Raw genomic sequence first — 12,437 nt, 5'->3', positions numbered from 1 at the left:
AGGCAGAAAGAAAAACTGTGTTACAAAAATGAACGTTTAACTAGTACAAACTGCATCCAGTTGGTTCTATGACTATGTAATTATCTCTGCGAGATTAAGATATCTAGTGGGCAAGAAATAAAACACATTTGACCCAGGAAAAGTAATTTAACATCAACAGCTAAACAAATTTTGTTGAAAATGGACTTTTCAAGTTCTTAATAGAAGATGAAATAAAGGTTTAGTTAGGTGTGCTTGACATTGTAAGAATATTTTGATGCCTAAAGAAACAAATTGAAATGAGTGTTCTGGACAGTGTTCAGGTCATTAAGCTATGAAAATGTCAAAGCAATTAGGGTCATATAATCAAAGTTAAATGAGAAGTCTGAGTTAACACTTTTCATCATTGATGTGCTACCTGAAATGATTTTGAAAATATACTTTTTGGTGCTTCTTCCACACCATCTGAAGTATGTTCCAGCACTCCTGTCTTGTTCTGGAAAGACTTAACTCCTAGAAACAAGGAACAGTTGTTTTTCTACTCCGTCTCCTCTCCCCTTCATAATTTTCTTGGATGAAGAACCTCAACCTCCTCCCAACACAAATGGAAGCAAACTAAATTAAAACATTTAAAAAGATATAAAGGTTTATTAAATGAATCCAGATTTGACAGATATTACATAAATTAACAGCAATAAAGTTTTACTAGGGTTTATGTACAGATCACAGTGATTTTCATTGTGCAATGAGGGCTGACTTTGTAACTTTGAACAGTACTTATACATGTGAGCTACAACAAGCAACCAGCAACATACAACATTAGTTCAAGTTAACCTCGCAAGTCTAGCAGTTCAAACTGATTATGCAGCACACAAATGCCTGCTACCACTATCACTACATACTACACAACAGAGTATTTATAGAGCAGTCAAAGTTTGCCATAGAAAAGTGCAAAACATAGAAAGTCTGTACACAGTACAGTACAAAAAGGAATCATGCTACAGTCATTGAAAGCTGAAAAACAATTCTATAGCATAGGAAGCACTGCATCACAACTCTTCTGAATGGCAAGCAGATGGGCTGAGAAACAGCCATAGCTTAATTGCTTTCAAAACTGCAAAATCCCTGTTCATCCATTTAAACATAGTTTAGTACCTATATTTGACCCATTGACAATGACTTTCTACAGTGGAAGATCACACTAGTTAAAGCTCAGTAGCACACATATTCATTGATCAAGCTAATTTACAGGAAAATTTACAGCATGTTCTTCATTGAAATCATGAAGCATTTATATAATTTGGTTACAAGGCAATTGAGTTTACAATGGAAGTTAATCACTTAAAACCTCAAACTGGGCAATTAAAAATATATATATATAACTCAAAAATAAAGGTTGGTTTTTTAATGTTTAACATTCTTGTTCACTGACGTGGAATACCAAAGGCCTAAGGGCTCTTTTGCAAGACAACAGTCCTTACGCAACAGTCTATATGCAAAAACACGTGTTAACAGAAGCAATCAAAGTAAAATGAACTTCAGAGAATACCCTACATGAATAGAAAAAAAAAAGTGTTCCAGTCTTCTTAAAAAAAAAAAAATAATAATCCATAAATCCAGAGATCTTAGTGCAGTGTCTAACTGCATGAACTCTCAGACAGAACTACATTAGTGGGCCATGAAGACCCAGCAAAGACTTAAAATAAAACAGGCTCACTTGTGCAAATAAATTAAATGGGTTGGTAATAGTTCATTAAGTCCAAGACTGTAGAAAAAAAATAACTGATCACTTCAAATAATGCTTAAAAAACAGTTTGGTTGTAGTTTTTAATTCAGGATTTGAATTAAAAAAAATTTGAAAGCAGTTTTGTCCTAGAAAGCATTTGACGAGGTCAGTAGTTACAGGAGTATGTACACATGGCTCTGGAAACAATGTAAAGTCAATGTAATAACTTTTTGCAATTGAAGCACTTCAAAATCAATTCCTCTATATTAACACAAGCATCACAATATGTAACCTCAAAAAAAAAAATAAAAAAAATTCTAACTTGTATACAATCTACCTTCACGTTCATGTGCATTCATATACACAGATCCATACACACATGATGATATTTGCTGCTACTTAAAATGAAGCAATATTGCAAATACTTCCAAAATACAGTGTACTCAAGCTGCTAGAAAGATGTTAGAGCAGGATGAAAAAAGACTCCTTACATCTAGGGTTTGAACCCTATACATACAAAATTCCTGGCAGCAGAGACTTCGGGACATTTTTTAAAAAACAGGAGCAGAAAAATCAGGCTTTACTATATATTCAGTCTTCCCTCGGATATTCTCAAGCACCCAGCATTCAACAACAACTATTTCACGAATGAAAAGTCTGTTATGGCTCATGCTTGGAGAAGACAGCAAGCTTGAGACAGAACAACTCCTGTAAGAGCTAGCTAGAGCCCTTTTTCAGTATGCACTGAACTGCATGTTTACAGTGAGTCTTCATGTGAGGAATCTCATTTCAGACAGTGTAAAATCATTCAAAATCCCGGTTTGCAAAGAGATGTAATTTTAACAGAACTTCTTGAATTAGCCATTAAGATGCACCTTAAAAAACAATAAAACATGCCCTTGTCTTTCTGCTTTCAAGTACTCTGGTTGCAAGTGTGAGGCATTGGAAATTTTAGGTACAAATCTTTTTTAAAACGTAATTATTTTTATTTTTTACAAAGAATTATAAAATGCATATAAGATGATGAAAAACTCATTTATCCTTTTTAAGATTTTTATTCCTAAAGAACTTCTTGAAAAACATTATTTTAAAAATAAAAATCATAGACTCTGCAAAGTACAAAAATTTACATCTTTGCACAATTCCTGTGCTTTAGTTGTTTTGTATTCATTATATACATATATACTAATTTGTGCTTTTAATTACACAAGTTTAGTATAAACTTATAAAATTAAGTCTATGAGTTAACTATGCAAAAAAGATCTGAGAATAGTAGGAAACTTAACCATAAGTTAAAAAAAATAAATCCTAAAAATACTATTTTAGTGAGTCTACTTCAGAGCAGACTATCATTATTACAATTAACTAAACTAATGTTAAATGTTTACAGCAAAAAATCATTCTTGTCAGCCTCCACCTCTTTAGGTATTTACTATATACTAATACACACATGTGAATTCAGTATCATTCTTAGCTACAACGAAAATTTTCATTTACATATGAACTCCATCATTCTTCAGACTTGCTCTTAGGACTTCAATTTTCTTCCAGCTTCTAAGACAAAAAAAGGAACACAAAACACAAGGTGGAGTATGTGAACTGAATAACAAGTATCAAACTATCACAGTTAAAAGACAGAATCCAGGGTACAGAATTAATCTGAAAATTCTTAATAGAAAAACCTTGCAATTAAGAACAATCGCATTACCTTATCTGTCAAATCAATCTAGATATTTCTTCTTAACACATTATTTTAAAAGATTTAAGGACAGGACTTAAATATCTCTATGCAAATAATTCTTCATCACTGTAGAAAACCAAAGCCTGTGAATAAATGATCTTTATCATTCCATAAGCCATTATGAATGAGAAGATGTAATTTCTGAATATGGTTCTCAGTCTGCAATGTTTTCAAGATGGCTCCTGACATTTGGACATACCTCATCCATTGTAGATGTTGCTTTCAGAAGTTCTTGAAAATTTCTAGATCTTTAGGAGGTACTGGAGGTGTCTTATTCCAGTCATCTTCAGGATAAGCTTCAAAATTGGAAGTATCTCCATCATTGGACACTTTGGGTACTATAGGAGGCTAGTCAGAAAAAGCACAACAAAAATGTTAGTACAGTTTCCTCAGTGATCTTTCCCCATCATATTAAAGTAAAAATTCTGTAAAAGACCAATTAAACAAACGGGGTACAGATTTGCAGTTCACAGATTTACAGTTCACCTAATAATGAACGGCATGAGAGAGAGAAGCCTGCAGAAACACATACACATTCCCACACCTTGTCTATTTTGCAGTTAAATAATGTGGTTAAAACACACTTAAAATATAGAGACCTATGTTATTAACACCACCTCTCTAGCTGCTTTGCAGACTGAAGATAACTACTGCAAAACATTACTACAACTAGGCTTCCAGGCACATGCCATCATAGCATAATCTGCCACTCTTCTTCCTCACTCTTCCCATCATCTGTGGCCTATGAACAGAAAGGAATGTAATCATATTAGGTTCCTTTCAACTAAGAAAAAGTCATCATACCAGTGTGGGAGATGGCTTTCTAATTGAAGGAGAAAAGCCTCCTCTTCTCTTTGGTTTTGAATAGATTGATCAGTTTTAAGGTGGCTGAAATGACTAACTTCTCTATTTCTCACACTACCTAGTAGGTAGTGCTTTTTCCTAACCTAGCAATAAATTCAAACAGATAAAGAAATTGCTGCACCGTAAGTCATTTCACAAGGATGGCTGTAAAAGCAACTTAATTCAAATGGATCTTTTTTATGGAACCTGAAGGTGCTATGAGAATTATCTGTTTTCTCTTTCTCTCCTCAGAGGATCCTTTCAATTTCTAGTACTGCCCACCAACTTCACAGTACCTGTAGTTTTTCCTTGTTTTATATTTAGCATTCATATTACTTTACCCTTCTGCCCACAGGCTATGAGATAAACCTCCTTTCTGAAATATTTCATTAATGGCAGAGGTTAATGTAAGACAAACCCCTTTTCTGTTTCTCAAGGGACATTCATCTCTCTAACCCCTTCTCAGCAACTGAGAGCTGAACTATCATGTGAGTCCAACAGAACACTTTAGAATGAGAAAATCTTACAGATGATCCATGAACTGGTTAATACAAGTTATACCACAGACAGAACTATAAAGTATAGCAAAATGTTACTCTGCATCTCCTCAAAAAGATGAAGGTTTGCCTTCCACTGCCTGTGAGACCTTATCTGATTTTCTGGGCTTTTCAAATCAATATCATCAGTAGGTTTTAAATGGGAAACCAAGGGCCCCCAAGAGGTGATACTTCTAACCTTCAGCCAAAAGCAGAGTCCTACTTTCGCACCCAGCAGTCTCACTACACTGCCCAGATGCTTAAAAAATGTGTAGAATCTGTTCTGTTCCAGAGAACTGTCTGCTCCACTGTGGGCAATGTCCATACCCCCACCTCCCTGTAGGCATTTTGGCAGGAAAAAATAGTTTTGTGAAGTGACACACAAAAAGAGACAACAAAAGAAAAGAAAGAGAGAAAGGATGATTAATGAAATTATTTTCTCTCTTTCAGTCATTAGTATTATTTATATAATACTGATACTTAAGACCTTATTAGGATGATGAATCAATGAGTCATTTGTACACTAGAGAAATTCACACTTTTTACAGGGAAAAGGGAGCATTGTGTGCATTATTTCATATTTTCAATCTCTTCATCAGTATGAAATACAGTGAGATTGTAAAAACAAATTCTGAAGAATAAAGCTGCCTCTAGAAATCACCAAGCAAAATTCTGACCCAATTCACATCCCTGCTCTGAAGTTTAGTTAAGTAGTGACTTGTCTTCTAAGAACTTAATGTAATCATCACAAAGATTAAGAAACAAGTTTTAGATTCACAAGTGTGACAATGACTTTTTAAATTTTTTTAATTTTTAAAAAAAATTAATTTTTTTAAAATAAAAATGCCACACAAAGGAGGTTTGGACCTGAGACGTTTGACTGTACATCTAACAACCAGGTTTTAATTTGTTTAATTTATTTGTTATTGATTTGGCAATAGAGAAGGTTTTCAAAAACTTCAGAATTTAAATACTTATAAAACAGGTTATCATGCAGATTGTGGTTTTTTGCAGATTTTCATGAACAGAATTTACAGTAAATAACTTGCAAAATGTGACTTCATTACAATACATTACATAAAAACGTGTCTAGTAATGATTAAAAATAAAACAAATCCACAAACTTAAAAATGTATGAACTTATTTCTGGTAAAGAAAAAAGTCATCTACAGCTTTGTATTAAGATGTTGTTTACAAGAATGCATCAAGAACATTTTAGTCTTCTCTTCTAGTTTTTTGCAAGAACTCAATTTAAGATAACTAGCTAGAAATTAGGTATAAGAAACTAATGCAAAAAAAAGAAAAACAAACATTTAATTGGTACTTGATTGACTGCATATGGCAACCTCTGTTACAGAAAATCACTGCTGTAAGAAATCATATGAGTTAGAACTCTGGGAAAGGGAAGAAAGAAGGCAGTTTTAGTTCCAAAGGACTTGAAAAAGCATTTTGTAATGTTGATAGCTTTAGCAAACATCTGCCCTCATACAATACTAGAATTCAGTGCTGTTAAAAAGTGTGTTAGAATTACATTCATAAATCCTTCTCTTTCACCTTCCCTATTCCTCCTACTCCCATATGCTTTACATTTTGTTAAAGTATTTACCTGAATTGAACTTGGCACAAAAATTTAAAGCCCAGAGTAAAATACTTCCATAAATGTAAGGGCAAGGAAAAAAAGAAAAAGAATAATCAAACCAACAGACTACCAACCCCCTCCACTCCCCTAAATAAAAGCCACATACAAGTAAATATTTATAAACCCCTAAAACTGAAACCTAAATGTTGTATTAATTAATCAACATAAGGAAAGCAGGCTTTTTTTTTTTAGACATTTTGTAAGTAGACAAAAATGCAAACAGACAGTCATACAATTAATTCTGCATTGTAAAAGGGCAAATATGCATTTAATTACTGAAGTGTGCATATAGACATTTAGTCATACACACACATAACACACAGATGCAACAGCCAACAAACCTTCAACAGATCAGCTTAAATGAACAATGAGTTCTCCTTGTGATGTCCTACACAGTATTTCGTGGAATATACCTTTAGTCTCCTTTGAGGTACAGCGTCCCAATCTATAGACCTGAACCATCGATGCCTCTTCACATCATCGGCGCCATTCTTTAAAGAAAAAAAAAAAATCAAAATAACTAATTTGTTAGTTATATGTATTCCAAACGATGTATTTCAGCATAAGACCTGCGGTATCAAAGCAGACTAACAGTCTTTCCTTTTTTCGGGTGATAATCATTAAAAATTCTACAGTATAAATTCATAGTGTTAATTCCCTAGCAGATCCTGAGTTCCAGCAATAAGATCCAAATGTTTGGGTTTTTGTTGTTTGTTGTTGCTGTTGTTTGTTTAGCTTGGGTTTTTTTGTTTTTGTTATTTGTTGGTTTTCTTTTTGTTGTTTGTTTAGGGTTTTTTTTGTTTTATTATGTTTTGGGGGTTTTTTGCATTCTTCTGACACAATGCAAATTAAGAAGAGGCTTTAAAGTACCCTCAAAACCATTCACTACAGTTCTATTCACTTTTGTATTCCCCGACATTTTTATTCAGATATACTTTCTAATACTTACACTAATAAAAAAATAACTGAGAGTTGTTGGTGTCTTAAATAAAATAACGTCTGGGAAGCACAAAGTTTTCTCAAATATTACAGAAGTTTAGTGCTGACAGCAAGAGATTCTCAGTACTGTTACAGAAGTAAATATATTAGAACATTTGTTTTTATTTTAGATATACAGTTAAAGGTGCCTGTTTTGATTATGTACATAAGGAACAAAAATGTCTTTTTCCTTTTTCATGATGAAACTTGTTTCAAGCACAGGCTCATTCTCAAGGGATTAAGCACTGGGGGAAAACAGCTGGTTCTCTGTTTCAGGCCTGATCACAGCATAGCACTCAAGATCATACCACATAAAACTCCACAAAATGAAGCATATCACACATTTTCAGATTTATGTGGAATGAGACTATCCATTGCCTCATATCCTATGAGGCATCAAGAAGAACAGTATATCACCTAGTTCCCTCAAAAGCAGATCTGTCTCAATGCTTCACCAGAAAGGGTCCAGTGGAATTTACCTTATTTTAAACCAATTACAATCATGGAAAAGGATCAGATACAAGTCTGACCTACTGCTCCCACCCCAAAGCCTGCTTTTCATTAGAACTGGTTTTGATTTTGACATTTTAGTCAATTGCAGGGAAAAACCCCAAAACAAACCTAAGCAACCACAGACTAAAAACGACCAAAACCAACACAAAAGCCAGCCAAACACATTTTCTAAAACCTATGTTTGAATAAATCAAGGTTTGCTTTTGTTTTTGTTTTCCTTCAAAACTGTCAAAAGATATAAAAATTTTCACTGATCAATCAGTTTTGAATTTTCAGCTTATGAAATCCTCCTGCTTCCACCCCTGAAAAACACTGCAAACCATTCTGAAGGATAAGAAAAACATTATTTCCTGGTTTTTCCTGCCAGTCTGACTTCGTGCCATAAAAGACTCCAAAAGAAAACCCTGGACAGCTGGTTACAGCATTTACACTTATACCAAAAATATTTTAAAGACACCTGTATGACTGTGCATCTTCTAATTTCTTCACCTATGTGCACCATTCAATGTGCTTTGGGCAAAAAGTAAACCACTGACCTCCCTTGCCCAGAGAAATAAAGATGTTAGCTGCCCCTAAAGAAATAAAAGACTACCCAAGCTAATTTCGGTATCTGCCACACTGTAAGAACAAGAGCAAGTCAACAAATAAAGGATTAATTTACTTTGCCAGAAGGGTAAAATAACCTATACTGAGTTTGTGTTGTGTTCTGGCTAGCCTGTTAAAGTACTTGAGCTAATTCACACGCAGTTGACTTCTCACTGAACTACCAATCACAGCTGTAGAATCAAATAAGTTTGTCATACAGCTCTCATCATCTTGACATCATACTGTACTACACAAGGACAGCTCAAGAGAATTCAGGACTGCTTTGTGTTTCTCCTTGACATACCACAAATACAGGTCTATTTCTGAAATGCTACCCAGGACATGTGAGCACAGTCTCTAGTAAGTCAGTACTTTCAGAAGTCTCTTCAGATTAGGATGCCTAATTCTTCCTGGTGGAAGACTATTTGGCTGTGCTTAATCAGCCCCACCAAGACAATGACCAAACATTATGATATTACAACAACCCTTATACTCTTGAAAATAATTTTTAAGCTTCAAATATGATTAGTGCTCCTTCCAGGATTAACAACTCTAAAGAAAGAACCAAATGAGCTGGCCCTGTGTACTACAGGACTTAATCCCAAATTCCTGGTCTAATCTAAGTTTTCAAATTAATGAAGGGGGGTGGTAGTGGTGAGTAGGGAGGGAAACTATTATGAAGGATAGCATTAACCCATATAGGAGTACGATCTTCAGAAAAACAGGAATACACAGACTAAACTTTGCATTTGGGATTGCATAACCAAAGTAACATGGGAAACTGTAACTTTCATGTTTATAATAACAAAAGCTACAGAAGAGCTGTTCTACATCTTTCCTACAGAATTCTTTCGACCTCGTGCTGTGTTCCGTGTTACACCTAACATTTTACACTGACCTTCATATTTCCTAGTCGTCTTGTTCTGTCAACCACAAGCAGCTTCTTAATAAGGTCTCTGAAGTAAAGAAAATACGTTCTCTGTTAAACAAAAGTTATTTATATTTGACTGTCACACAAATACAGATCTATTTCCCTTTGACCCATTCATTTCCTCACATTTGAGAACATTTTAGAGGAAATGATAAAAAAGAATAACCTGTTTCAAAAGAAACTTGCAGAATTCTTGCTCTTTCAAGAAACAAAGGAAAGAAACTTTCTCCCTCCTTTGTCCCTTGCCAAGTAGCACTATTTCTTTCTTTGTATTTTTCTATTTTGCTGGGCATTCCAAATCTCAAAATGGATCTCAAACCTCTTAGTCAGAACACAGCCCTAATATATATAAAGCAGATAACGCTGCACCTTTAACTTTATGTTAAATATCCAGAGAAACCATGAAAGAGCTAGTCATCTGCTTAAAGTTAGCAACATCTGTAAGCTTCATTTCACTGAAAATGAAAATTATCCCCTGAGATTCATTGAACAGTTTTTCAGAAAGTTAAATCAACATTTTAATAGTATAGAGACATAAAACTCTTCCATTTTAATAGCAAAATACTTTGAATATTAAGCACCAAACAACTACAACATAAATCAAAAGTATCATATCATAATCTATTGAATTACCTTTATTACTTATGAGTTGAGGAAAAAATATAGCTTTGTATTTCTGCAAGCAGTTACTTTTTATCTCAAAGATTTTGCTATTTTTTGCATAAAGTACAATGGCAGCAAAGAACAAAAGTTTAACCATCCTCATTTCTACAATCTCGAATAGACCTGAGAGATGACATACTGTACAAAATGCTGAGGATCTACAGAGCATGGCTATTTCTAATTTTTAAGTTTACAAAAAATTTAAAAAAGTGTCAACAGCCTTATTTACAGAAAAGAACGCAAACATATTAATGATACGTCTGCCTCTCTCTATCCCTATCTGTAACACCTACTACCCAAAAATCAAAAGAGTACTGCATCACCTATCCTTGAAATCACAAAAGCCTATGCATAAAGAATATATGAACTGAGAGTGAATGTGTTGGATTGTTTGAAAAGCTGTTGTATTTGGCAGGAATACAATTTTAAAATTCAACTGGAAAAATATTCAATTGCCAGATAAAAGAATAAAAAAGTCCACGTTGAAAGCAATTTTTAAAACTCTCATGATCATTCCAGACAATCAATGTTTGGACTAGATTAAATCATGTGACCAACTCCTTTTACAGTCACCTTCACAGTTCTTCACAGACAAGACCTCTCCTTACGGAAGAGTCAGTTATAGAATTTTTAATTAGGAAAACCCATTACACCTGCAATATACCTTTAATGACTGCAAAATACTATAAAACCCACACATGCATATATAATACTGCATATTGAACTAGGTCCCTGCTATCACAAATTTAAGTTGATTTTACACTAGAACTTCTGAAGTACCAGAGTTCACTCAAGTAGTTATACTGAGAGAGATTTAAGTGGTACGTATGTATACAAAACAACAATTCAGTGTTTGCTTCCTGCTCTCCTAATTTTTACTCGTATTAAATTATCTCATTCTCTTTCTCCTCTTTACTTTTTACAGGGACCTGCTACCAACGAGCCTTGTACAAGGTGGAAAAGCATTAAATATCCTAGAATATGCAGAAAAGTAAGAGAGTCAGATACTATCTTACAACCATATCATCAGCTTGAAGTCTACCAGATATATAAGTTTATTTGGACTGCAAGTGTAAATGCAACGTAAAATATTTTCCAACATGGTGTTTCAGAAAATCAGAATCTTGTATCTTGTCTTCTTAGAAGATCCTTCAGAAACAGTGCTCGGGAGATGTTTAGAAAGTAAAATATAGTGTTGGAGTCACGGACTTACTTTACATATAAATCCAAATGCCTTGGGAAATCTATTTTGCCAGCAAGAATCTTCTGATATATACCAAATGGATTGTCATCAAAAAATGGAGGAAACCTATTTTAATACAGAAAATTTTTAGAGGTTAGAAAAAGAAGTTCTAAAAATCTTATAAGCAGTATTAGGTTATAGCAATTCCCCTCGGAAATAGCTGACTACGTCATTCTTTTTGGTAGGGCACCATGAACCAAATCCTAACTTGAAGAATAACTTAAGGTTCTCATTGAAAAGCTGCAAACATTTCTGTACACAACACGCTGAATGTAGAATTAAAATTTAAGTATTACAACAGAATAGAAAAATATAAAAGTGTTACATTAATACAGTAAAAATATAATTCATCAAACAAATTTTCAGTATTAGAAGTAAAAAATACTTTGCCTTTATCTGTAAAACCCATGGGTATAGTTACCAAAAGAGAATTACCATTTTTGACCTTGTCCTGTAACTGCAGGTACACTGTTCAGAACTCTCAAAATGTAGCTGTCTTTCTGTGTGGGACAGATTAAGTACTTATTTCATAACCTTCCTACGATGATCAGTAAATCAAGATGCAGTTAAAATTCTACACTTATATTTTCTACAAAGTTCTTCATGAATTTATGAGCTAACAGAGACTGCTTCTTGTTGTACAGCTACAGTAAGAACTTAAGAGTTTTCTCTTGTGCTTCCTTTACCAGCACAATATATTACCCTGAGTACTGCGAGAGCCTCAGAGTACATCAGGGTGCATCAGTACAGCCAGTACAGGCAGCTTAGCCCAAGTGCCAAGAAATTTCCAAGTGTCAGTCATGTTTTTAAAAGTTACCACAGGAAACCTTCTAAGGGAATGGAATAAAGAACTACTCATTCACTAATCTCAGTCCTGCTTTGCCTTCCGTAAATGACTGAAGCATCTCTCTTACTATGCTTCTGTCTCAAAATGCCTACAGAATAAAAATAAAAAAAAATGATTTTGAGTGTCAACCATATTCACAACATCCAAATACTATTACAGTTCAATGTTTAAAACATTTTCACATGACCCTAACATTTTATAATTACTTTCTAA

The 12,437-nt window shown here is 34.0% G+C and overlaps 1 protein-coding gene across 1 annotated transcript in view; it reads right to left on the bottom strand.

Moving 5' to 3' along the window:
* Window positions 1-2,279: 2,279 nt before the first annotated feature.
* Window positions 2,280-12,437, bottom strand: part of PRKX (protein kinase X-linked) — a 46,383-nt gene continuing 36,225 nt past the window's right edge. Inside the window, exons 5-9 of the mRNA XM_029964824.1 lie at window positions 11,348-11,443; window positions 9,439-9,496; window positions 6,878-6,955; window positions 3,646-3,794; window positions 2,280-3,259 (exon numbers count right to left, since the gene is read on the bottom strand). Of these exons, the coding sequence (XP_029820684.1) occupies window positions 3,669-3,794; window positions 6,878-6,955; window positions 9,439-9,496; window positions 11,348-11,443 (358 nt within the window). The 3' untranslated portion in view covers window positions 2,280-3,259; window positions 3,646-3,668. The remainder of the gene's footprint in view (window positions 3,260-3,645; window positions 3,795-6,877; window positions 6,956-9,438; window positions 9,497-11,347; window positions 11,444-12,437) is intronic.

This window comes from Manacus vitellinus, unplaced genomic scaffold, assembly GCF_001715985.3.
Source record: "Manacus vitellinus isolate BGI_N305 unplaced genomic scaffold, ASM171598v3 scaffold_7_pilon, whole genome shotgun sequence".
NCBI classification, from domain to species: Eukaryota; Metazoa; Chordata; class Aves; order Passeriformes; family Pipridae; genus Manacus; species Manacus vitellinus.
Note: the sequence above shows the minus strand (reverse complement) of the source record. Positions and strands in the feature narration are given on the sequence as shown.